This window comes from Chiloscyllium punctatum, chromosome 41 (genome assembly GCF_047496795.1).
Source record: "Chiloscyllium punctatum isolate Juve2018m chromosome 41, sChiPun1.3, whole genome shotgun sequence".
Lineage (NCBI taxonomy): Eukaryota > Metazoa > Chordata > Chondrichthyes > Orectolobiformes > Hemiscylliidae > Chiloscyllium > Chiloscyllium punctatum.
Window position 1 is genome coordinate 33,003,123 of NC_092779.1, and position 23,007 is coordinate 33,026,129.

General features: G+C 42.8%; 1 protein-coding gene across 6 annotated transcripts in view; it reads left to right on the forward strand.

Annotated features, from left to right (window-relative positions):
- Positions 1–2,391: 2,391 nt before the first annotated feature.
- The window catches only part of tgfbr2b (transforming growth factor beta receptor 2b), an 81,260-nt gene continuing 60,644 nt past the window's right edge, over positions 2,392–23,007 (forward strand). Inside the window, exons 1-2 of one of the 6 annotated variants that reach the window (XM_072560681.1) lie at positions 2,392–2,679; positions 21,469–21,510. In XM_072560681.1, coding sequence (XP_072416782.1) covers positions 2,604–2,679; positions 21,469–21,510 — 118 coding nt within the window. In that variant the 5' untranslated portion in view covers positions 2,392–2,603. Of the gene's footprint in view, positions 2,680–2,835; positions 2,953–21,468; positions 21,511–23,007 lie in introns of those variants that run through there. The other 5 variants (XM_072560683.1, XM_072560682.1, XM_072560684.1 and 2 more) reach the window with 5 other exon arrangements.

Here is a 23,007-nt window from a genome sequence, read left to right on the forward strand (position 1 = left end):
CAAAAGTGAAATTCAAACTAACCCAATGTAATAGTTTCCAAAACTGCCAATGCGTTTTCCACTATTATTTACTGTAAAGCTACATTCCCCAGTTAACATACGTGTTGGGATTTCTACAGTTCCGTACACTACGAGATCAGCCTTATTAGTAACCTCATGAACAGGACTCTAACCATTTGTTCATGGTGTAAACTTTATGCTGATATAAGGGATATCAAAACTCTCTTTCACATTAATGGTTATCCTGAACAAATCATCACTTGCTGCATATTGCCCAGATTCATGGATGTGCCTGAAGCCATCACTTTTGACAGCACAGGTGCCTAGTCACTCTCTGATTACAGTGGAAAGAGAAGATATCTCAAATGTTTGAACAATGGGTGAAGCCCCCTTGACTGAGGACCATTGTCAAGCAAGGCACTGTCTAATTGCAAGGTAAAAAGCTAAGGTTGCCATTGTCCTGCTCCCTCCTTGGAGGTGGTTTAACCTGAGGGTCACCATGCTTCAAGTGAGGGGCGAGCTTGCATAGTTGAGTCCTTCATGGTAATCTCAGCCGATGCTGGAATTCAACTTGCGCTGTTCATGTATCACAAATCAACCATCCAGTCAACTGAGCTAACTGAACCCGGAGTTGTGTGACTGCACTAATTTACAAGGCAGGAATATTGTGAGCATCCAGGTAAGTGAGTGAGTGAGCACTAAGGGAGCAAGTGCGCAGCCCTGAGATACAGCCTGGTCCAATCCATAAACTGGGTGATTGTCCCACGTGCGCAAAGTGTCCTTTCAGCAACCTTTCAAAGCTACTTGCTGCTGTTGCATGCAAAGCACTTGTACTTTCTCAGCATCAAATCGATCAGATAGGTGCCAGAAAAGTCTGGAGGGTTTGGCAATTATTGAATGCCCGTGTCCACTGAAAATGAGTACATGTGACTGCTGGCTATGGATCATGTCCTGAGATGCTATTGAGGGATGAGGATCAGGGAGATTCTTCACACGTATAGAGGTTAGCTGAAGTCATCAGACACTCAGACTGATTTCCATGTCAAGCACTCTAAGCATCGAGTTTGCTTGCAGCAGGTGGTAGAATGGGAAGCTACATATTGATGTGCAGTTAATAAGGTCATTAACAAATAATAATCTGCTGTAATAGGCAATCTTCTGCTCCCTAGACACCCACACCTCGCTTAAAAGTTGCTGTGAGTTGCTCTCAATATAGAGATAGGCCTCGGCAGAATTCTCACATAATTTGGTTACATCTTTCACCATCAGGATCCAATAGGACGTTTCCCCATGATTCTTTTTAGCATCGCCAAGTTCTGCACTTCTATACAAATACAAAAGGTTTCCTTAACAAGGCATCAGAAAGTAAATACTGCCCACTTCTGTATATAGGTTTGGCCCTGGAGTACAGCTCACTTCAATAAATCATTCTCTTCCAATGAACGGAGTAATCTTCCACAGATCACTCACTCAATTATCGCAGCCTAGAATCACAATTCCTGATGACACAAAACATCAATTTTCCTGATCCTCAGATGCTGCCTGACTGGCTGTACTTTTCCAGCACCACACTCTTGGCTACAAAAACACGTGCCTCCCTCAATAGAGGGGCAATAAGTGTAGCCCAATTTTACTAAAGTGCCAATAAATGGCATAGTACCAACAAACCCAGTCCCCATTCAAAACTGTGCTGACAGCCTGGCCTTGGTCGTCCTACTCTCCCCCATAACTGTCAGTCCCATCCCCAGCCCTCAGGTCCATTGTAGGCCACAATGCTAACTGAACCAGGGTACTACAACTGGCATTGAAAACGAACATGGGTGCCTGGGAACCCCAATCTCCACTCCACCCCGCCCCCTCCGATGTCGAACATCTCATGTCCCATCCTAGGAATCTGACAGTCGGTTACATTGAGCTACAGATCCACGTTGATCTATGTGAATAGCTCACTCCTGCTCCTTTCCCAAGAATCCTGGGCCAGGCACAAATGGAGCCTGCCTGACTTTTCAGGGAGAAAGTTGGGGCAGATCAACTCTGCAGGAGGAGATCGTTTGGCCTGCACTCTGTGCTTTCCCCGCAATTCACCTTCGTCCATTTTGAAGTGATACCCCTCAGTAAGCAGAGATAGAAGGCAAGGGCTCGGTAAATGTATGCTGCATGATGAAGGACATAAAATAATCGTGTCCTTCAACCAGATCAGACACATGTATGAGGCAGCTCCCTCTCTACTGAGATCAGAAACTGTGGAACCTCCCCTTTGCAAAGCTGCACATTTTGGTGTAGCTTTTTAAAAAAAACTCTCTGGGCGTTAGAAATTGTATATTGCTCTGCTGGAGATGTAAACCAGACAATGATTGGCTACAGGGTTTCTTAGCTTTCTCCCTCTCAGTGATATCCCAGCCCTCCTCCTGAATTTGAAGTTTCCTGTTTCCCCTTAAGTACATAAACCAATGACTCATAGGCGCATTTTGACTCTGAGGCGGACAGACAGAGAGAACTCAAAAGTTGCAGCAACGACAAAGCCTTCACTGAGAAACTTTCCTACATCTTGTTTTCTTGACTTTACATCCCTTCGGGCGCCATCAGACGGGACCTTTTAAGCTATGGGACTAATGGATTCCTTCTGGGTCTTCACTTTACTTGCAGCCTCAGGTCTTTCAGACTTCCACCAGGCTTCCGGTAAGTTTTGCCGAGCGCCGTCCCGGATAGCAGCGCTCTGAGCGCCCGCCACTTGAAGCGGGTTCACAGCGAGGTGGGGGGGGGGAAGGAGTGGGGATCGGTAGGCATGTGCTGAGCCGCCTCGCTCTGTAAGCACCACAGGGAGTGGTGTCTTCAACTCGGACATTTGAGGGTGGAGGAAGGCACTCGGTTCTGTCTGCTACCTTAGATTGTCATTATCAGTGCTGGAAATATCCACCAGCTGTCACTGGAGGGAGACGGGGCACAGGGAAGGTGAGAAACCGGAGTTCAGAGTGAATTCAAAAGAAGGACTCTTGTTGCTTTATTGCGTAGGTGGGGGGCTGTTTTTGTCAAGGCTTTTATGAAGGGAACTGAATAAATTGGAATTATTGTAAAAGTAGGCTGTGCTAGACATTTATTCTATTGTAGGTGCATTTGTTGGCATTATTGTCAAGATGGATTGTGCTTTGCCTGTTTGCAGTTTGGGAAGTTGGGATATATTTGGGAAATCGGGATATATTTGGCTTTTTTGTGAAGTGGATGTTTTTTTTGCTGCTCTTGTGGAAGTGGAATGTTTATTGAGAGAATGGGCTGTATTTATTGGGTTAATAACAAAGGCTACATTTCGCACTATTGCGAAGGTGGATCATGGTCATTTGCACTTTTGTCAAACTAGGCTGTTTGGCTTTATAGGAAAGGTAGGCTGTATTTGTTAGCACTATGGACAAACCTGTTTACAGAAGTGGGCTGAGTTTGCTTTCTGATTGTCTTGCTGAGAAAACTTACCTTTTGAGATGAACTGCACTGATGTGCAATGCCCTTTGGAAAGCAGCTGTCAGTAGTCGATTCTGTTTTCTAAGATCGATTGATTTTTAGAGTGGAAATATTTTATGGCAAGACTTTGCAAAGCTGCACAAGACAGATTGCTAGAATATAGGTAAAAACAATGACTGCAGATGCTGGAAACCAGATTCTGGATTAGTGGTGCTGGAAGAGCACAGCAGTTCAGGCAGCATTTGATTTCGAAGCTCCTTAGATGCTGCCTGAACTGCTGTGCTCTTCCAGCACCACTAATCCAGATTGGTAGAATATGTCATGAGGTTACTGTAAGAGTTTGCATTCCTGTAGTACCTGGGTTTATAATAATCTTTAAAGGCTGGAACTGCAACAGGGAAAAGTGAAAGGATGTCTCTATATATAACAGATGGCAAACTGAAAATTCCATAAACATTTCTGTTGGCCTGTCCTAAATAATTGATTTAAAATATGATTTCCAAAGTCAGCTTGATAGAAGTTCATTTATCTGCAGAAAGAATGGATTATAGCCTTTTTATCATCCTGTCAGCTCCACAGACTGAGCATTGTATGAGAACAGCACACTGACCATATTGATCAGAGTATTTTGTTGGAAAGACACATTTATAACGTGCCAGTTCCAATTATGTATCCTCTGTTATTTGCAAAACATTTCCACCTGGTCAGCCTGTTAGTAGAAAGAGATCCATGGCACCTGTCTAACAGTAAAATACACATAATGAAAATGCCACCTCAATGGCCAGGAATTTGGGGGGGAGCACAAAGGTGAGGTAACTTCTTTTAATTTAAATAAAATTTTGCTTTTTTAAAAAAATATAAACACAGAGGGGGTTTCCTTTCTGCATACAAAATTACAATTCCAATCTGTTTCAGTCGGGTATTTGTGATGAGAGAATTACATGTTACTTAAACTAAAGCTGCATCTTATTAGCACAGTCCCAGTGTTTTAGGTGCATTTGGGTGAGATGCGAAGACATTTTTATAGCTTTTGTCCCATGTATACATAACACTAAGATATTTGTGTAACAGACTAAGTTTGGTCAATTTACTTCCCCCAAACTAAACACCGTGTTTTTTTCTGAACCGAAGATAAAGTTGGACTTATCTGAAACTCTTCTGCCCTTGTCCTAACTTGCAGTAGAATCATAGAATCACTACAGTGTGAAAACAAACCTTTCAGCCCATCAAGTCCACACTGACCCTCCAAGCATCCCACCCAGACCCAATTCCTACATTTCATATGGCTAACCCACCTAGCCTGCAATCCCTAGTCACGAGACAATTTAGCATAGCCAATCCACCTAACTTGCTCAACTCTGGACTGTGGGAGGAAACCAGAACACCTGGTGGAAACCCTCCCAGATACTGTGAGGGAGAGTGCAAACTCCACACAGACAGTTATCTGAAGTCCCTGGTGCTGTAAGGCAGTCCATCTCAGTGCTGATCACTGGGCCATCATGCTGCCCCCAGTGCTGTCCACTAAGTCCTGCTCAGCCATCAGCTTGCTGACCAATGTTGGTTCCTGGTCCATCAATGCCTTGATTTAACCATCTTCCCTATTTTCAAATCACTGTGCCTCCCTCTGTAATTTCCTTCAGCCACACATCCCTCCCTGATGTTAAATTGATCCAGCCCAGAAAGTCAATGTCACAAGCAGACCCCAGACTTTTTCTCAACAATAGGTCTGTTTTCAAATACAACTTGACACACGTCTGCCTGCTTGAACAGCCCCTATTTGTAGATGTTTCCTAATCAACCTGTTCAGAGATGTTGTGACACACCTTTGGAGCAGGTAGGACTTGAAACCAGGCCTCCTGGCTCAGAGGCAGGGACAATACCATTTTATTGCGAGAGCCCCGATTTGTATCCTTGAGCAATCAATAAAACAAATAAGAAAATAACCTCATTGCCCTTAGAAAGACACTGTGACAAAAAATAACAAATGCAAACATCAAATTCAAATTAGAAACATTTCCAGGGTTGAAAAAATGTACTCCAGTCCCTGTGGTGCCCATCAGTTGTACAATACCACAAGTTCCATCAATGGATACCTCATGCTCCCTCTGTAAGGATGTCCAGGCAAGGAAATAACCATGACAGAGAGGCAAGCAATTGAGTCCAAGGATGTCCTAAACTCCACTTGAGCTGGACCTGTTACCTTGGAACTAGAAGCAGACTAATAAAAAGGTCCTCCAAGTCTGCCTATCCTTCTCCACCCTGAGTGGCCAAAGATCAGGAATGAAGTGCAGTAAAAGGTTAAGGAGCAGCCCCTTCACATAATTAAAAAGGGCTTCAATCTCTCACACCCTATATCAGTGTGAATTCTCAACTCCAATACAATTACAGACAGCCTGGGAATCTGAACGGATTTAACCTACAGTTGCATGGGACTTCTGATGTAGTGGCATCTCTGCAGGGCCTGAAGGCAGTATCTGATTGCTCTCCCTAAGCAGGGCAACATCTCAGCAGAGCACAGCCTTTTGTACTGGAAGAATTTGATGAGGTTTTTCAGTATTTTGGTGATGTACGTATGAAGCTTCATCACTGTGGTCCCATTTGGATCAAACAGGATACTGGGGATATTGAGCTATTTCCAGATTCCTCCAGTCACAAGGGTCGCACTGTCTAGGGTGTCCAACCTGGTTGCAACTGCAATGGAGTTGATAGGATCTCCATCCTAAAAGGAACAAGAAGATACTACCTTCCTTCTGTGGAGTGGCCAATTTTCTCCCAAGCTTCCTCCTCTTCAGGGGAGTGGTACTTCTTCCCCAAGACTGAGGGCAGCCATCTCTTGCTAGCTCATGAAGGAGTGGGGTTACTTAATAAAATTAGTTAATTATGTGACACTGCAGAGCACACAGACATAGAACATAGAACAGTACAGCACAGGAACATTGACCCACGATGTTCTGCTGAACATGACCCAAATTAAACTAATCCCTTCTGACTGCCTTTGGTACTTATCCCTCCATATCTTGCATATTCATGTGCGTCTCAAAACCCCTTAAACGCCTTTATCGTATTCTGCGTCCACCACCACCCCAGTAGCGTGACTAGACACCTGCCACTCTGTGTCTTTTTTTTAAAAAAAGACTTGGCCCTTGCATTTCCTTTGATCTTTCCCCTCTCATTTAGATATTTCAACACTGGGGGGAAAAAGATTCTGACTGTCAACTCTGTCTGTGCATCTCATAATTTTATAGACTTCTATTAAGTCTCCGCCATCCTCTGCTGCTCCAGAAAAAACAACCCTAGTTTTTCTAGCCTCTCCTTATAGCTCATGCCCTCTAATCCAGGCAGCATCCTGGTAAACCTCTTCTGCACCCTCTCCAAAGAACCTTCCCGTAATGTGGTGACCAGAACCGAATGCAATAGACCTTCAAGATTTTGCATGCAATTTTTCTTCTTCCCTTCACTGCAATCTTTAACTTAGAAGAACATGCACCAAACGTCCACCTCTTGATAGGAATGATGTATTTGATTGTTCTTCTCTCTGTGTCATTCATTTAAAATGAAGACTTCTCATTTCTTTCTCTCCATCCCTGTAAGTAGAGCCAGCAGCTCAGCACAGCAGACTCTTAAGCAGGTAGACCCAAATTCTGTTCTGTCTTGCAAGCCTCTGGCTCTTGGTTCACCAAGAGGGCCACAAGATGGAAGAAAGTGTTCCTGCAATTGAGAAACTAGAACAGTCTAGATTCTTGTGCATTCTCGGTTTTCATTGTCGCACCATCGGTGTCCAGCTTCTAGATTCTGTTCCCCTTCCTCTCTGCCTTGCTTTTTAACACTCTCCTTAGACCAGGCTTTTGGCCACTATCGTGATAATGCTTTACATGGCTGCGTCAAATTTCATGTTAAATGCCTTGGGATGTTTGATGGCCTGATAGATGCTACATAAATTCATTTTGTTGTTTTGAAGCAGTGTTACATATAGCAGGAACACATCCTTAACACAGCAGTGGTTTCCTGTTAAGACAAACGTATGAAAGATGCACAGGCAAGCATGTGGGTTTAGATGTAGGGAATTTACTATTCTACTTTGAAATATCTCTGGAATGTGAGCATTGCTAGTCAGGCCCCTGAGATGGCATTACAACTCTGTGGCTTGCATGGCTACTTCTGAGGGCAGGTAAGACCTCGCCATGTTGGTGTGGGGCAGGAATCACATACAGGAAAGAAGCTTAACAGATGTTTGGTCTTCCAAAGAATGGTAGTGAACCAGCGGAGGTTTACAGCAATCTGGAGGCTTCACCTATAAAACAGTAAGAGTGGGAAAGTGACCAGCAGGTCAAGTAGCATTTGTGAAGAGAAACCGAGTTAATGTTTCAGGTCATTGAACTTACAGCAGAGCCTTTATGGTCACTTCAACCCATATCAGGGATCTATTTGCAAAAGTATTTTAAAACTGGACTTAAACTCGTCAATTGCAATGGTAAGATGTGAACCCATGAGATCTGCATTGTTAACCTGTGAATTACTAACCCGGTATCATAACCACTACATTTACATCTTCGCTTTTTGGTGGGAAAAGATGGCTGCTTATTTGACACTACCTGCTTTCAGTTAGCACTTAGCTGTACCAGGCTGACTAAACTATCACCAACAAGTTGGAACAAGCAATATTCTTGTAAATACAGATAATGGAGTGTTCTACAATGGTTGACTGCAGGATGTACATCTTTTAATTTGACCTACTCACAGTTTCTTGGGAAGGCCATTGGGAATTTAAAACTATATATAATGTATTGTCTAATCAACCTGTTCAGATATGTAATCTTACAACGATGGAGAAGATGGGATTTGAACCCAGTCTCATAGTTCAGAGGTAGGGGCATTGCTCCACAAGGGCCTTTCAAATGTAAATGGAGTTACTGGCTGTATTTTTCAGACAATCCAATGGACAATAGATTACGCGAGAGGCTGACAAACATGTATATTTTTCTGCAGCAAATTGTAGTAACTGCATTTGAGATTCGTTGTTGCAAATGTTTTTTAAAAAAACTCATGAAAATAAACTAGTGTGTTTAGGGATCTATTTAGTGCAGGTGATGTGGAAAATTGTACACAAAGCAACACGTTTTGTGGGTCACGTGATAGTCTCTAGGGGTGGCAATGAAACACTATCAAAAGCATCTTAGTACTTCCCATATATGTAGTGATTTTATTGCACATGCTGTGTCATTGATCATCCGTTCGCATCTTAAGGTGATTTTTAAACCAGTGTTACCACGTCAATTGTATTATAATGCAAACTCACTGTGCTGAAGGCTTTGGAGAACACTGCCACCCATATATAAACACCACACTGTGGTATTAAACATAAAACTTATTAAACATAAAAACTGCAGTCTAGTAGTGACTTTTGGACGAGATGTTTAACAGTGATACCATCTAGCTTTTCAGGGTATGGATTACAAACGCTGTTTTGAAGTACAGCAGGGGAATTCTCTCTGGTGTCCTGGCTAATAGTTATCCTCAATCAACAATCGTTTATGCCACTTGTGTCAAATAGGTTGGTTCTATTCTGTAAATTAGAGTATATGACATTTGATGTAGTCTGGAGAATGTGTCAATGTAAAGACGTACCCTGCCCACTTACTTTTAGCAGTCTTATTCAATATAAGAATTGTTCTCAAAGTCTTGTGCTTTGTTGAGACTTTAATTATCTGGGCTAAATATTTTGAAAATTAGTACAATTTGGGAAATCCATTCTTTGTTCATATTCTAACAACTTTTTAAAAAATACATCAGTTGTGAGACGTACGGGAGATGAGAACAACTTTCAACTTCAGGAATAACTACTTTCCATCCCTTTCTCTTGCAAATGCTGTAAATTATACTTTTTTTAAAAAAAAAGCCTCATAATCCCCTAAAAAAACAAAAGAATTGTGGATGCCGAAAAACAGAAATGGTTGGAAAAGCTCAGCCATAAAATATTCAGAATTTTGAAGAAGGGTGACTGGACCTGAAATGTTACCTCTGATTTCTCTCCACAGATGCTGCCAGACTTGCTGAGTTTTTCCAGCAATTTTTATTATTGTTTTGTTCATAACCTCCCTCCTGATCATGATTCTCTTTATTAATCCATTAGTGTTAACATTGGTGAAACCTTTTCCCTATTTTTTTAATGTTGAGCCTTGTTCTGTTAAGACTTGAATTGAAGAACCTTCAATAAATTTGAGGTGGTAATAGTGAGCCTTGAATCACAGCTGCAATATTCCCCAATATAAAAGGTCCTGGCTGTTAACACTGCATACTCAGTTATAAGTAATGGACATGTTTTTAATGTAAACCAGCTGAACTGCTCTAATACATCTAAGGAGTTACATTTTAGCAAAGTTTCCACTACAGAACAAATAATGTATCTCTTTTTTGCAAATATTTCACAAATAAATAGAATTGGTACACTGCAACAGTTACAATCCATATATGTATTTTATTTTTGAATACATTTCTCCATGTTTACATGTTTTAGCAGTTGAGACTCTGCAATTTGATAATCCAATCCAAAGTGTTATCTCTGAAAACCAGAAGTCGTTGCCAGTCTGTAAAGCCTTCAATCTTGTCTGCCAATCTCACTCCATCTGTGAAAAGCCCAAACCCTGTCTGAAATTCCAACGCACTCCTGTCTCTGAGTCAGCTGGTTGTGGACTTGAGTCCATGTCCAGAGACTGGAGCACAAAATCTAGGCTGCTGCTTCAGTGCAGTCCTAATGGAATGCCACACTGACAATGTTGGCACTTTATGCCAGGTGAGATATTAATCTGGCTACCCATTTGGGTGGACATAAAATAGCCTACACCACTAATTTGGAGACGTCCAGGGAAGCTCGGTGTCTTGGCCAATATTTATCCCTGAGCCAACGCCAAAATCAAAAGATTATACAAACATACAAGTTAGGAGCTGAAATCGGCCATTCTGCCCCTTGAGCCAGCTCCAACACTTAAATATGATCAAGACTGCTCTGATTGTAACCTTGACTCATTAACTTGCCTACACCTGATAACCTTTCACCCATTTGCTTACCAAGAACCCAGCCACCTATCGTTTAAAATATTCAAATACTCTGCTTCTATCACTTTTTGAGGAAGAGCAGTCCAAAGAATTATTACTGTCTGAGAGGGGAAAAAAAATTTTCCTCATCTCTATCTTAAATAGGTGATCCTCATTTTTAAACATTAGCCTTTAGTTCTAGGTTTTTCTAGCAGAAAAATCCTTCTTTCTACATTCACTCTGTTAAGAATCCTTATTGTATGCTTCAGTAAAGTTGTTTCTTACTGAACTCAATCACGCCAGTGGATACAGGCCTAGCACATCCAGCCAGGTATAAGTCTAATAAACCTTCTCTGATCTGCATCAAACTTGATTACATTATTCCTTAAATAAGGAGACTGATACTATACACAATACTTCAAATGCGCTTTATAGCTGAAGTATTACCTTCCTACTTTTCCATTCAATTCCCTCCCAATAAACATTTATATTCCATTAGCTTTCCTAACTACTTGCTGTACCTGCATACTTTTAGTGGTTCACTCATCAGGACACCCAGATGCCTCTGCAACTCAGCCCTGCAATATCTCATTATTTGAGAATTAATGCATTCATTGTAGGAGCTGGCTGTTGCATGTTCAACATTACAACAGTGACTGTAATTCAAAAAGTACATCTTTGATTGTGAAAGCTTTTGGAAGTCTTGGTGCAAATTCTTTCTTTCTCTAGTTTGTATCATGTGGAGAGCAATTCAAGTGGAAATGAAACTTCTTCATGTTGGATGTTGTGATATTCCTTCATGGCACAGGAACTTTTGATGAATCATTTTCTCCAGTTGGGCATTATCTGAATTCTTTAAAACTGTTGCAATAATGAATGCATCTACACATATTTATAATAAGTGCGTATCTTTCAAAATGGTTTTGAAGATAAATATGTTATACCCGATGGTACTTGACTGTTCTGGTGACTGCCCTTCTGATTTAGCCTCTGATTCACCAGAGGCTCACTGATGTATCCTAGTATGGTGACGAAACATCTGAAAATGAACCTTCCAGGTCAGCGAACAAACTTACAACCAGAGCCTCTGATTTTCACAACTGGGATCAATTGATTTTGAAAACAAAAGGCTTTCATTTATAAAATGCCATTGAAGACCTCAGGAAGCGGTATAGCCAATTAATTACTCTGGAAGTATAATGTGATGAAGGAAATATAGCAGCCAATTATAAGCAGTAAGTTGGCGAAAACAGAAAATTGTCATATAATTGGTTAAGGAATGAATACAGGTCAGGTATCCTTCATCCACATGTCTGAAAACCAAAAGGTCTATGAACTGACAGTCTTCTGAAAGCGGTCCTGAATGGATATGTAGACATGTTTGGAGGACCATTTCAGATTCAAACAGATCTTAACAGTAAATGTATCCACAAACCAAAAATATCCTTTATCGAAAAACCAATTGATCTTAGGGACCTTTAGAAAAAGCAATCCAGACAAGTACAGACCAGGCCTCTGGGGAGAACCGCCCTGGTCTTATTCAGGATAGTGCTGTACAAACTAGGTGTGCACTTGAGAGCAGATGAGATTTATTGTAACATAGTACCTTTGATGCTACAGCACTTTTATGCTCTTGCATTGGATCACCAGCTTAGATCATGCAGATTGCTCTGCTCTGGTTTGGGATACAATCCAAAAACTTTCAGATTTGCAGGTGAAATAGCTACCAATGAACCAAAAGTCAGATTAAAATGTAGTGAGGTGTGATTGTAGAACAAGCCCAAAGGATTGAGTAACTTATTGCCATTCATTTGTCCCCTAGTAAGGGAGAGAGTATTAGATAACTGGTGCATGTGTGCCTGATGGTTATCTAGAATGATTCCTGAGACAAGCTAGGTTAGGGTCTGTGTTGGTTCATCATCAAATACCCATCAATGTATAAGTTATGTATAAGTTGACACATGTGGAATGCGAATTGGCACAAAAGTGATACAGCATCTGTTAAAAATTGTCACAACGTAGGACCCATATCTTTTGAGGTGGGGGAAGAGAAATTAAAAGGGAGTGCATTGACTTGCATGTGGTTTCCTAAATGCCAGAACTCGAATCTTTTTAGATATCAATTCCATTAGTAAGTTTGTGAGCAAGTCCATAGAAAACTGGCTAACCGGTCGAAGTCAGAGAGTGGTGGTAGATGGTAAATATTCATCATGGAGTCCAGTTACAAGTGGAGTTCCGCAGGGATCAGTTCTGGGTCCTCTGCTGTTTGTAATTTTTATTAATGACTTAGATGAGGGAGTCGAAGGGTGGGTCAGTAAATTTGCAGATGATACAAAGATAGGTGGAGTTGTGGACAGTGAGGAGGGCTGTTGTCGGCTGCAGAGGGACTTAGATATGATGCAGAGCTGGGCTGAGGAGTGGCAGATGGAGTTCAACCCTGCCAAGTGTGAGGTTGTCCATTTTGGAAGAACAAATAAGAATGCGGAATACAGGGTTAATGGTAGGGTTCTTGGTCAGGTGGAGGAACAGAGGGATCTTGGGGTCTATGTACATAGATCTTTGAAGGTTGCCACTCAGGTGGATAGAGTTTGTAAGAAGGCCTATGGAGTATTATCGTTCATTAGCAGAGGGATTGAATTCAAGAGTCGTGAGGTGATGTTGCAGCTGTACAGGACTTTGGTTAGGCCACATTTGGAGTACTGTGTGCAGTTCTGGTCGCCTCACTTTAGGAAAGATGTGGAAGCTTTGGAGAGGGTGCAGAGAAGATTTACCAGGATGTTGCCTGGAATGGAGAGTAGGTCGTACGAGGATAGGTTGAGAGTTCTCGGCCTTTTCTCGTTGGAACGGCGAAGGATGAGGGGTGACTTGATAGAGGTTTATAAGATGATCAGAGGAATAGATAGAGTAGACAGTCAGAAACTTTTTCCCCGGGTACAACAGAGTGTTACAAGGGGACATAAATTTAAGGTGAAGGGTGGAAGGTATAGGGGAGATGTCAGGGGTGGGTTCTTTACCCAGAGAGTGGTGGGGGCATGGAATGCGCTGCCCGAGGGAGTGGTAGAGTCAGATTCATTGGCGACCTTTAAGCGGCATTTGGATAGGTACATGGATGGGTGCTTAATCTAGGATAGAAGTTCGGCACAACATCGTGGGCCGAAGGGCCTGTTCTGTGCTGTATTGTTCTATGTTCTATGTTCTATGTTCTAAAAATTGAACGGGGCAGCACGGTGGCTCAGTGGTTAGCACTGCTGCCTCACAGCACCAGGGTCCCAGGTTCAATTCCAGCCTCTGGCGACTGTCTGTGAGGAATTTGCACATTCTCCCCGTGTTTGCGTGCCTCTGGGTGCTTCGGTTTCCTCCCACAGTCCAAAGATATGCAGGTCAGGTGAATTGGCCATGTTAGGTTGCCCATAGTGTTAGATGCATTAATCAGAGGGGGAGGGATGGTGGGTTGCTCTACGGAGGGTTGGTGTGGACTTGTAGGGCCAAAGGGCCTGTTTCCACACTGTAGGGCATCTAATCTATTTTTGATGCTGTACAATCTACTAATGGACTTCCAACATGTTCAGGGAGTTAGCAATTAACAGTGATTCCCTAAAATAGAAACAAATATCGATGTTGGAAATCTGAAACAAAAAGAGAAAGTATAATTAAGAAACTGAGCAAGTCTGGCAGCATCTGTAGAGAGAAAAACAGTTAACATTTCAAATCCAGTGACCTTTCATCCGAACAATATTTTCCTACAGGTTTACCGAAGTATTAGAAAACATAAATGAACTATCATTGTGCTTTGAAATGTTAGTAACAGGCAAAAAATGCAATGCTCTAGTTACATCACGCTCAACTCCAAGTTTAAAATTCTTTAATTTGTTCTCCTTTTTCTGGTTCTGAGCACTTTTTTTTTCTCATACTTTCTTGCTACGATGGAAACCTAAGAATCTCCTCTTAGAAAACCGAAGAAAAATTGAGAAACATTTAGTTTATGAATGCTACCAATTTTAATATTATTTATTTTATGTGCCTGTTTTTGCTTATTATTTGTACAGATTGATGTTATGGGCAGTCATGCCTACAAAAATGGTTATAAATGTAACCTTTATTCACGCTTTATTACTTCCAGTCTCAGTTATTTCTCTGCATCGCTGATTATCACCAGTTTCCCACCATACATAAATGTGAGTTTATCCAAAACTTTGTCGCTCGTTATTTTAATTTACACCATCTCTGTTACTCATCGCTCCCTCACTCATCACTCCTCGCTGACCCACGTTCATTCGAGGTCTACCAATACCTCATTTTAAAAATTGAGTGTTCTAGTTCCCCCATGATCTCATTTCTCCCTATCTCTAATGAGTTGTACCCAACTACAATCCTTAAATCTATCAAGATATCTACCTTCCTCTAAGTCTGGCCTCTTGTAAATTGCCCACATCCTTTGCCCAACTTTCAGTCATCTAGACCAAAATCTCCAGAATTCCAGTATTAAATCTCTTTGAAAGAGCCACCCAAGATCCCACTCTTTCTTGCTAGCACTGCAAGGTTTTTATTTTTGAGGATTCATCCAACCGGGTTGTTAGGAAATGTGATTTCATCAAAGTGAATTCAAGATCATCATAACTAATTATAAGCTGACCTCCCATGATATAGTTGCAGTGGCATTCCGTACAAAAGGGAGTGACTTTTAAGGTTGATTTTTAGACCCACCTTTGTGTGTGGATGCTGGTGAAGTGATTCCCATTGCATTCAAGTGGCCTACCAACCATCGTTAACAAGATTCTGACTTGAGTAATAACAGGATTCTGTGTATTGTACCATCTCCATGGGATTGGAGCTTTCAAAGAGAAGATGGGAGGTCAGAAAAAGGAGGGGGAAGTTTTAAAAAAAAAGTAAAATGAGAGGTTATGTGTCAACAACATAAGACTTCCTAGAGTTAAAATTCTGCAATGTTTTAGTTTCAGGAAGACACATCTATGTTTCTTTGAAACAAAGGATTGCATTTCCTAGTTAGAGGATGCTGGAGGATTGAAAAAAAAACTCTGCTTTAGTGGTTTATTAACTGTTCAGAGGTTAGGACATATTAGATGAAGGTGCCGAAAGACACTGGTACTAGATTTCTTTTTATTTTGAAAATTCACTTGACCTCCTTTATTTATCTTTGGAGCAGTCAAAGCAGTTTTTTTTTGCTCCTTCAGTTTGCATTGTTGAATGAAAAGACACTTTCGAAATGTTTCATAACTTAACAATTTTAAAATTAGCAAACCAGTATAGCGATGCAAAAGAAGCTATGACAATATATAAGGTCAAACAACAGCGTAACCTCCTGAACACACAGGAGCAGTCATGGAGATGTAGGGGAGGGAATGTTCATGACTGTTGTTTCGCAGCATGAAATGGTGTTTAAATCAATACTGTTAACGACTTACTTTGAGCGAGATATTCTCTCTCTGTCAGTAAGATAAACTGAGAGTGTTTGTGTGGAGAAATGTGGTGGATGAAAGAGATGCAAATTATTAATTCATCTGAGACCTCATTTACAATGGTTAATGCGTCTAATAGCTACTGATATCTTATCATTGCTTCACTTCTGTGCCATTTGAGCAATGTTAATTTTTATCTGTCTACTATATGGCTTCCTTCCTATCTTATACCAGATGTTTCAATGTCACAGTCTAGCCATTCTTGACTCAGTCTAGCCATTCTTGTCTCGGTAGATTCTTTAGAATTACAAAAACTAAATGAAGTGCATGGAGGTGGAAAGTTGCTTTAGCATTTGCTCAAAAGGCACCATTAGTTGAAGCAGGGTGAGGTGTATGAGGGTGGCAGTTGTAATTTTTTCTATATTATTCATTCTGCCACTGTTTCTATATCTTGCTGATAGCTTTCGCTGTCCCCACATTTACAGAGGAAATTGCCCATGTCAACTTATGCTGTAGCTGCACCATCTTATTATGCTGCAGTGCTACAACTGGCAGGAGGGTGAAATTACAAGGTAGTGGTTTATTGAAGGGAACATCCATTAAAAGTGTAGACACAGTAATTTATATAATGAAAGAACTCAAGGGGAAGTGAGAGCAGGCACAGAAGTTTTATTAAATCTAATATATTAGCAGCATGCAAGCTCTTAATTTCATCCTACCAGAAATTTTAACTACAGAATCATTCACTCATTAGACAATCCTGTGGTAAAGTAGCATGTTTAGCATTGCTTTCTATTCTGTTAAAACTGTAATTTATAACTAATAGTTACCAAGAACTAGATATTTATTTTTAACTTCCAGCTTTCATCTTCTCCCTAAAATATGTGAAAAGAAAAATATCAGATGTATGTAGCATATTTTAAAGCCTTCTATAGGCTTCTTTTTGAAATTTAGGACAGGACTTTCACCTTCTTGTGGAAATGAATGTGAAAACCCACACTGGCTTGGTCCCATCCTCGGGCCACTTTTCAAGATGTGGGATCAGCAACTGAAGCTACGTTGATGGCCTACTGACACTTACAGTGCATTAGAATTATTTGAATGGCCTGCAGGCCCTTCACGGCATCAGGAAATTGTCTAGCTACCAGAAAACCAGAGTCTTTGTGGTGGTTGGAGAAATTGTGTTAGGAGCCAGTGTTGTAGGACCCTTTACAATGTTGGCCCAGCTGCTCAGACTATTTTGTAAATGGAAAACTTTGAAAAAGTGTGCCTTAAAATGAAGATGATCACACTCTGTTCCTTTTTCTCCCTCTCTCCCATATCCCTGAACTTCTGTCTGTTGCTGTTTTCAGGCTGAGCAGCCATTCAGCAGATCTCCATCTTTGTAGTAAAAACAATGACTGCAGATGCTGGAAACCAGATTCTGGATTAGTGGTGCTGGAAGAGCACAGCAGTTCAGGCAGCATCCAAGGAGCTTCGAAATCGATGTTTCGGGCAAAAGCCCTTCATCAGGAATAAAGGCAGTGAGCCTGAAGCGTGGAGAGATAAGCTAGAGGCCTTTATTCCTGATGAAGGGCTTTTGCCCGAAACATCGATTTCGAAGCTCCTTGGATGCTGCCTGAACTGCTGTGCTCTTCCAGCACCACTAATCCAGAATCTGGTTTCCAGCATCTGCAGTCATTGTTTTTCAGCAGTGAGCCTGAAGCGTGGAGAGATAAGCTAGAGGCCTTTATTCCTGATGAAGGGGTTTTGCCTGAAACGTCGATTTTACTGCTCCTTGGAGGCTGCCTGAACTGCTGTGCTCTTCCAGCACCACTAATCCAGATCTCCATCTTTGACAATTTACTGGCAATGCTGTATTGAGTGGTGAGCCAGCCCTGTGACCATTATTTGGCCAGTATAAGGAACAGTGTAATGTCTTGGAAATGAAAGGCCTTGGTACTTATGTGTTTTGTTGGGGAGTCTAGAATAAAGCGATCTAGTTTCAGGGCAAGGGGCTGATCATTGAGGACTAAGACGAAGAGGAACTTCTTCAATCCAAAGGGCTAAGGACCCTTTCTACCCCAGAGCATTGTGGATGTACCATCATTGAATATATTTAAAGTTGAGATGGACAGATCTTGATCTTTGTGAGCTGAGAAATATAGGGAGCAAGTGGGCAAGTTGAGTTGAGGATTAATGATGATCATATGTAATGGTAAAACAAGCTCAACCAGCCATACAGTCTCTTCCTGCTCCTTTTTTTTGTGATTTGCCTATGTTATATAAGCCGTACTGGGTGACTGACTGTGTTTCTCGCACTGCATCGGGAATTTGATGCAGGTGAAGGGGGTCCCACCTGCTACCTGGAAAACTGGTGGGACAGCAGCATTGCCCTTCTTCAGAAAGGCCTGCTGTATAAGTGTCTTTCAGGCACTTGGTGGCCAGTGCTGGGCCGTCCCCAGGATGGAGGCAAACCTTCCCCCCCACCCCCCCCCCCACCAAAACAGGAATGGTATAAGCTTCCAGTAGCGCACTAAGTGCAGGGCCTGGGATCGCCAAACAACATGTGAACGTATGTATGAATTAAGAGCAGCAGTAGATTCTGGATTAGTGGTGCTAGAAGAGCACAGCAGTTCAGGCAGCATCCGAGGAGCAGTAACATCGACGTTTCGGGCAAATGCCCTTCAGGAATACAGGCAGAGAGCTTGAAGCGTGGAGAGATAAGTGAGAGGAGGGTGGGGGTGGGGAGAAAGTAGCATAGAGTACAATAGGTGAGTGGGGGAGGGGATGAAGGTGATAGATCAGGGAGGAGGGTGGAGTGGATAGGTTGAAAAGAAGATAGGCAGGTAGGACAAGTCATGGGGACAGTGCTGAGCTGGAAGTTTGGAACTAGGGTGAGGTGGGGGAAGGGGAAATGAGGAAGCTGTTGAAGTCCACATTGATACCCTGGGGTTGAAGTGTTCCGAGGCGGAAGATGAGGCGTTCTTCCTCCAGGCGTCTGGTGGTGAGGGAGTGGCAGTGAAGGAGGCCCAGGACCTCCATGTCTTCGGCAGAGTGGGAGGGAGAGTTGAAATGTTGGGCCACAGGATGGTGTGGTTGATTGGTGCGGGTGTCCCAGAGAAGTTCCCTAAAGCGCTCTGCTAGGAGGTGTCCAGTCTCCCCAATGTAGAGGAGACCCCGTCAGGAGCAACAGATACAATAAATGATATTGGTGGATGTGCAGGTAAAACTTTGGATGTGGAAGGCTCCTTTAGGGCCTTGGATGGAAGTGAGGGAGGAGGTGCGGGCGCAGGTTTTGCAATTCCTGCAGTGGCAGGCGAAGGTGCCAGGATGGGAGGATGGGTTGTTGGGGGGCGAGGACCTGACCAGGTAATCACGGAGGGAACAGTCTTTGCGGAAGGCGGAAAGGGGTGGGGAGGGAAATATATCCCTGGTGGTGGAAATGTCAGCGGATGATTTGGTTTATGCGAAGGTTTGTAGGGTGGAATGTGAGCACCAGGGGCGTTCTGTCCTTGTTACGGTTGGAGGGGTGGGGTCTGAGGGCGGAGGTGCAGGATGTAGACGAGATGCGTTGGAGGGCATCTTTAACCACGTGGGAAGGGAAATTGCGGTCTCTAAAGAAGGAAGCCATCTGGTGTGTTCTGTGGTGGAACTGGTCCTCCTGGGAGCAGATACGGCGGAGGTGAAGGAATTGGGAATATGGGATGGTATTTTTGCAGGAGGTGGGATGGAAAGAGGTGTAATCCAGGTAGCTGTGGGAGTCGGTGGGTTTGTAAAAAACGTCGGTATCAAGTCGGTTGTCATTATTGGAGATGGAGACGTCTAGGAAGGGGAGGAGGTGTCAGAGATAGTCCAGGTAAATTTAAGGTCAGGGTGGAAAGTGTTGGTGAAGTTGATGAATTGCTCAACCTCCTCGCGAGAGCACGAGGTGGCGCCAATGCAGTCATCAATGTAGTGGAGGAAGAGGTGGGGAATGGTGCCGGTGTAATTATGGAAGATCGACTGTTCTACGTAGCCAACAAAGAGACAGGCATAGCTGGGGCCCATACGTGTCCCCATGGCTACCCCTTTGGTCTGAAGGAAGTGGGAGGATTCGAAGGAGAAATTGTTAAGGGTGAGGACCAGTTCGGCCAAACAAGTGAGAGTGTCGGTGGAAGGGTACTGTTGGGGACGTCGGGAGAGGAAGAAACGGAGGGCTTGGAGGCCCTGGTCATGGAGGTGTAGAGGGATTGGATATCCATGGTGAAGATGAGGCATTGGGGGCCGGGGAAACGGATATCATTTATTGTATCCGTTGCTCCCTATGCGGTCTCCTGCACATTGGGGAGACTGGACATCTCCTAGCAGAGCGCTTTAGGGAACATATCCGGGACATCCGCACCAATCAACCACACCGCCCTGTGACCCAACATTTCAACTCTCCCTCCCACTCTGCCGAAGACATGGAGGTCCTGGGCCTCCTTCACCGCCGCTCCCTCACCACCAGACACCTGAGGAAAAACGCCTCATCTTCCGCCTCGGAACACTTCAACTCCCGGGCGTCAATGTGGACTTCAACAATTTCCTCATTTCCCCTTCCCCCACTCGCCGTAGTTCCAAACTTCCAGCTCAGCACTGTCCCCATGACTTGTCCTACCTGCCTATCTTCTTTTCCACCTATCCACTTCACCCTCCCCCCGCCCCCGACCTATCACCTTCATCCCCTCCCCCACTCAGCTATTGTACTCTCTGCTACTTTCTCCCCATCCCCCACCCTCCTCTCACTTATCTCTCCACGCTTCAGGCTCTCTGCCTGTATGCCTGATGAAGGGCTTTTGCCCGAAACGTCGATTTTACTGCTCCTTGGATGCTACCTAAACTGCTGTGCTCTTCCAGCACCACTAATCCAGAATCTGGTTTCCAGCATGTGCAGTCATTGTTTTTACTCCCTTAAGAGCAGATGTAGACCACTCAGCCCCTCAACCTTGCACTGCCCTTCGATGAGTACCTGGCCAATCTGATTCCTGCACAGTCCCTAATGACCACTTGCTTATCAAGACTATCTACCACTGCCTTAATAAAAATATTCAAAGACCATGTTTTGAGAAAGGCAGTGTTCCAAAGCTCTCAACTCTCTGGAAGAAGACAGACATTTGCTTTATTTCTATCTTAAATGGGTGATGCCTTATTTTTAAACAATATTCCCCAAGTTATAGAATCTCCCATGAGAGGAAATATCCTTTCGACATGCTCCCTCTCAGGTCTCCTTAGGTTCTTGTATTTTCAGTGATGTTGCCTCTTATTTCTCTAAACTATTGTGAATACAAGCCAAGTCTGTTCAATTCTTCCTCGTAAGACAACCACCTTATAATCAAGTAAACATTCTCAGAACTGGTTCCAATTTGTTTATATAGTTTGTTAAATAAGGAAAGCTGTACTACTCACGGCATCCATATATGCTCCTGCCAATGCCCTGTGTAACTGAAGCATAACTTCCCTATTTTTGTATCTTATTACCCCCCCCCACAACAAATAATAATATTGTATTAGCTTTCCTAATTACTTGCATACTAAGATTGTGAGCTTCATACATTATTTCTTCCAGATTCGCCCTCCATCTCGAATCTCTGCATCTCTCACCGTTTAGGTAATGTTTTTATTCTTTCTGCCAAATTAAACAATTTCACAGTTTCCCCCATTATCACCCATTTTTCAGAGCTTTGCTCACTTACATATCTCTTTGTAGTCTCCTTTTTATACCCTCTTCTAACCCTAAACCTATTTCCTACCTATCTTTTGTAATAGCAGCAGATTTAGCAACAATGTCTGAGGATCCTTCATCCAAGTGATTGTATATAAATTGTAAAAATTGATGCCCCAGTATTGATACGTATGGCACAGCATTCAGCCAATCAGAAAATGAACCATTTATGCCACAATGGAGTCAGGGCAGGATGGGAGTCATGGTAATGGAATTGAGGGGGTTAGGTAGCAAGGGTTAAGGGGGTTGTCTCCAGACAGTACCGCCCATCCGTTGCCAGGTGGCAGAATCAGACACACAGTGCCCCTCAATGTGGAATCCTCGAAAGGAGCACAGATGCAACCATAATCAGGCTTGCTTGGTGACTGGCCCACACACTGCTGATTGACTGCTAGTGGTAGCAGGATGAGGCCTGAAATGGGCATTAATTGTGTTCAGAAGCACAAAGTCTTTCAGTGATATTAGTTGAGGGAATCGATACCACTGGATGTGGAGAATTCCCAAATTCTCTGAAATTGTACCGTATTTACTTGAGAAGATGAGTGTGGATTCGGGTTAATGTCGTTTCCTAAATATGGTGCCTCCTACAGGCCAGCACTGCCCCATCCATGTTTATTGGAGTGTTTAACTCTCTAAGTGGGACTTGAACCCTCAATCATTTTTGGCTCAGAGGCAAAACTGCTACCAATTGAGTCACGGTTGACATCTCAAACTTTGTTGTTATGATGGTTTAATTTTGAAGTGGTGAGCGCCTTTTAGTTCTGCACAGGGTTAAGTGATGAAAGTGGCCTCTGAAGATCCATAAGTCATAAATCTCAGCCTCCACTTGGTTTTTGCCTGTTGTCTGCTACATTGGAAGAGTATACAGACAATATGTATACAGTCTTTAGGGACATATGCCCCACCAATGGATTTTGACTGAGGGAATAATAAATGGGATTCAGTCTGCATTTACTGTATCAAGAAGGAGACTTCAGTTCTGACAAACCAAACAAAATATACAGCAATGCCAAGTAATTATTCTTTTAATTAAGAATTGCAGAAACCATTATTTGTATTTTAACTGCTAGTGAGTGATTTCACTGAAAATTTTGTTTGAAACTGAGGCCTCAACAAAGGGCTGGTTAAAATTATTTTCCTTTATCCTAAAACTTCCCTTTTGCTTTTTGTATTTTTAGTTCGCTGACATCTCAGCAAGAGTTTGCAAAAGGCAAGCTTTGGATCTGAAGATAGTGTCACATGGCACACAGTCAGGGCGTTGTTTCCACCTTAGGATTTATATTTAGCCGCTTAAAGCATTCCATTGCTGTGTTGAAGCAGGCCATTGGAGCTCTCTGCTCCCCTCTGGGACTTGTGCTGGCTTGTTTGCTGATCGCTGACTCT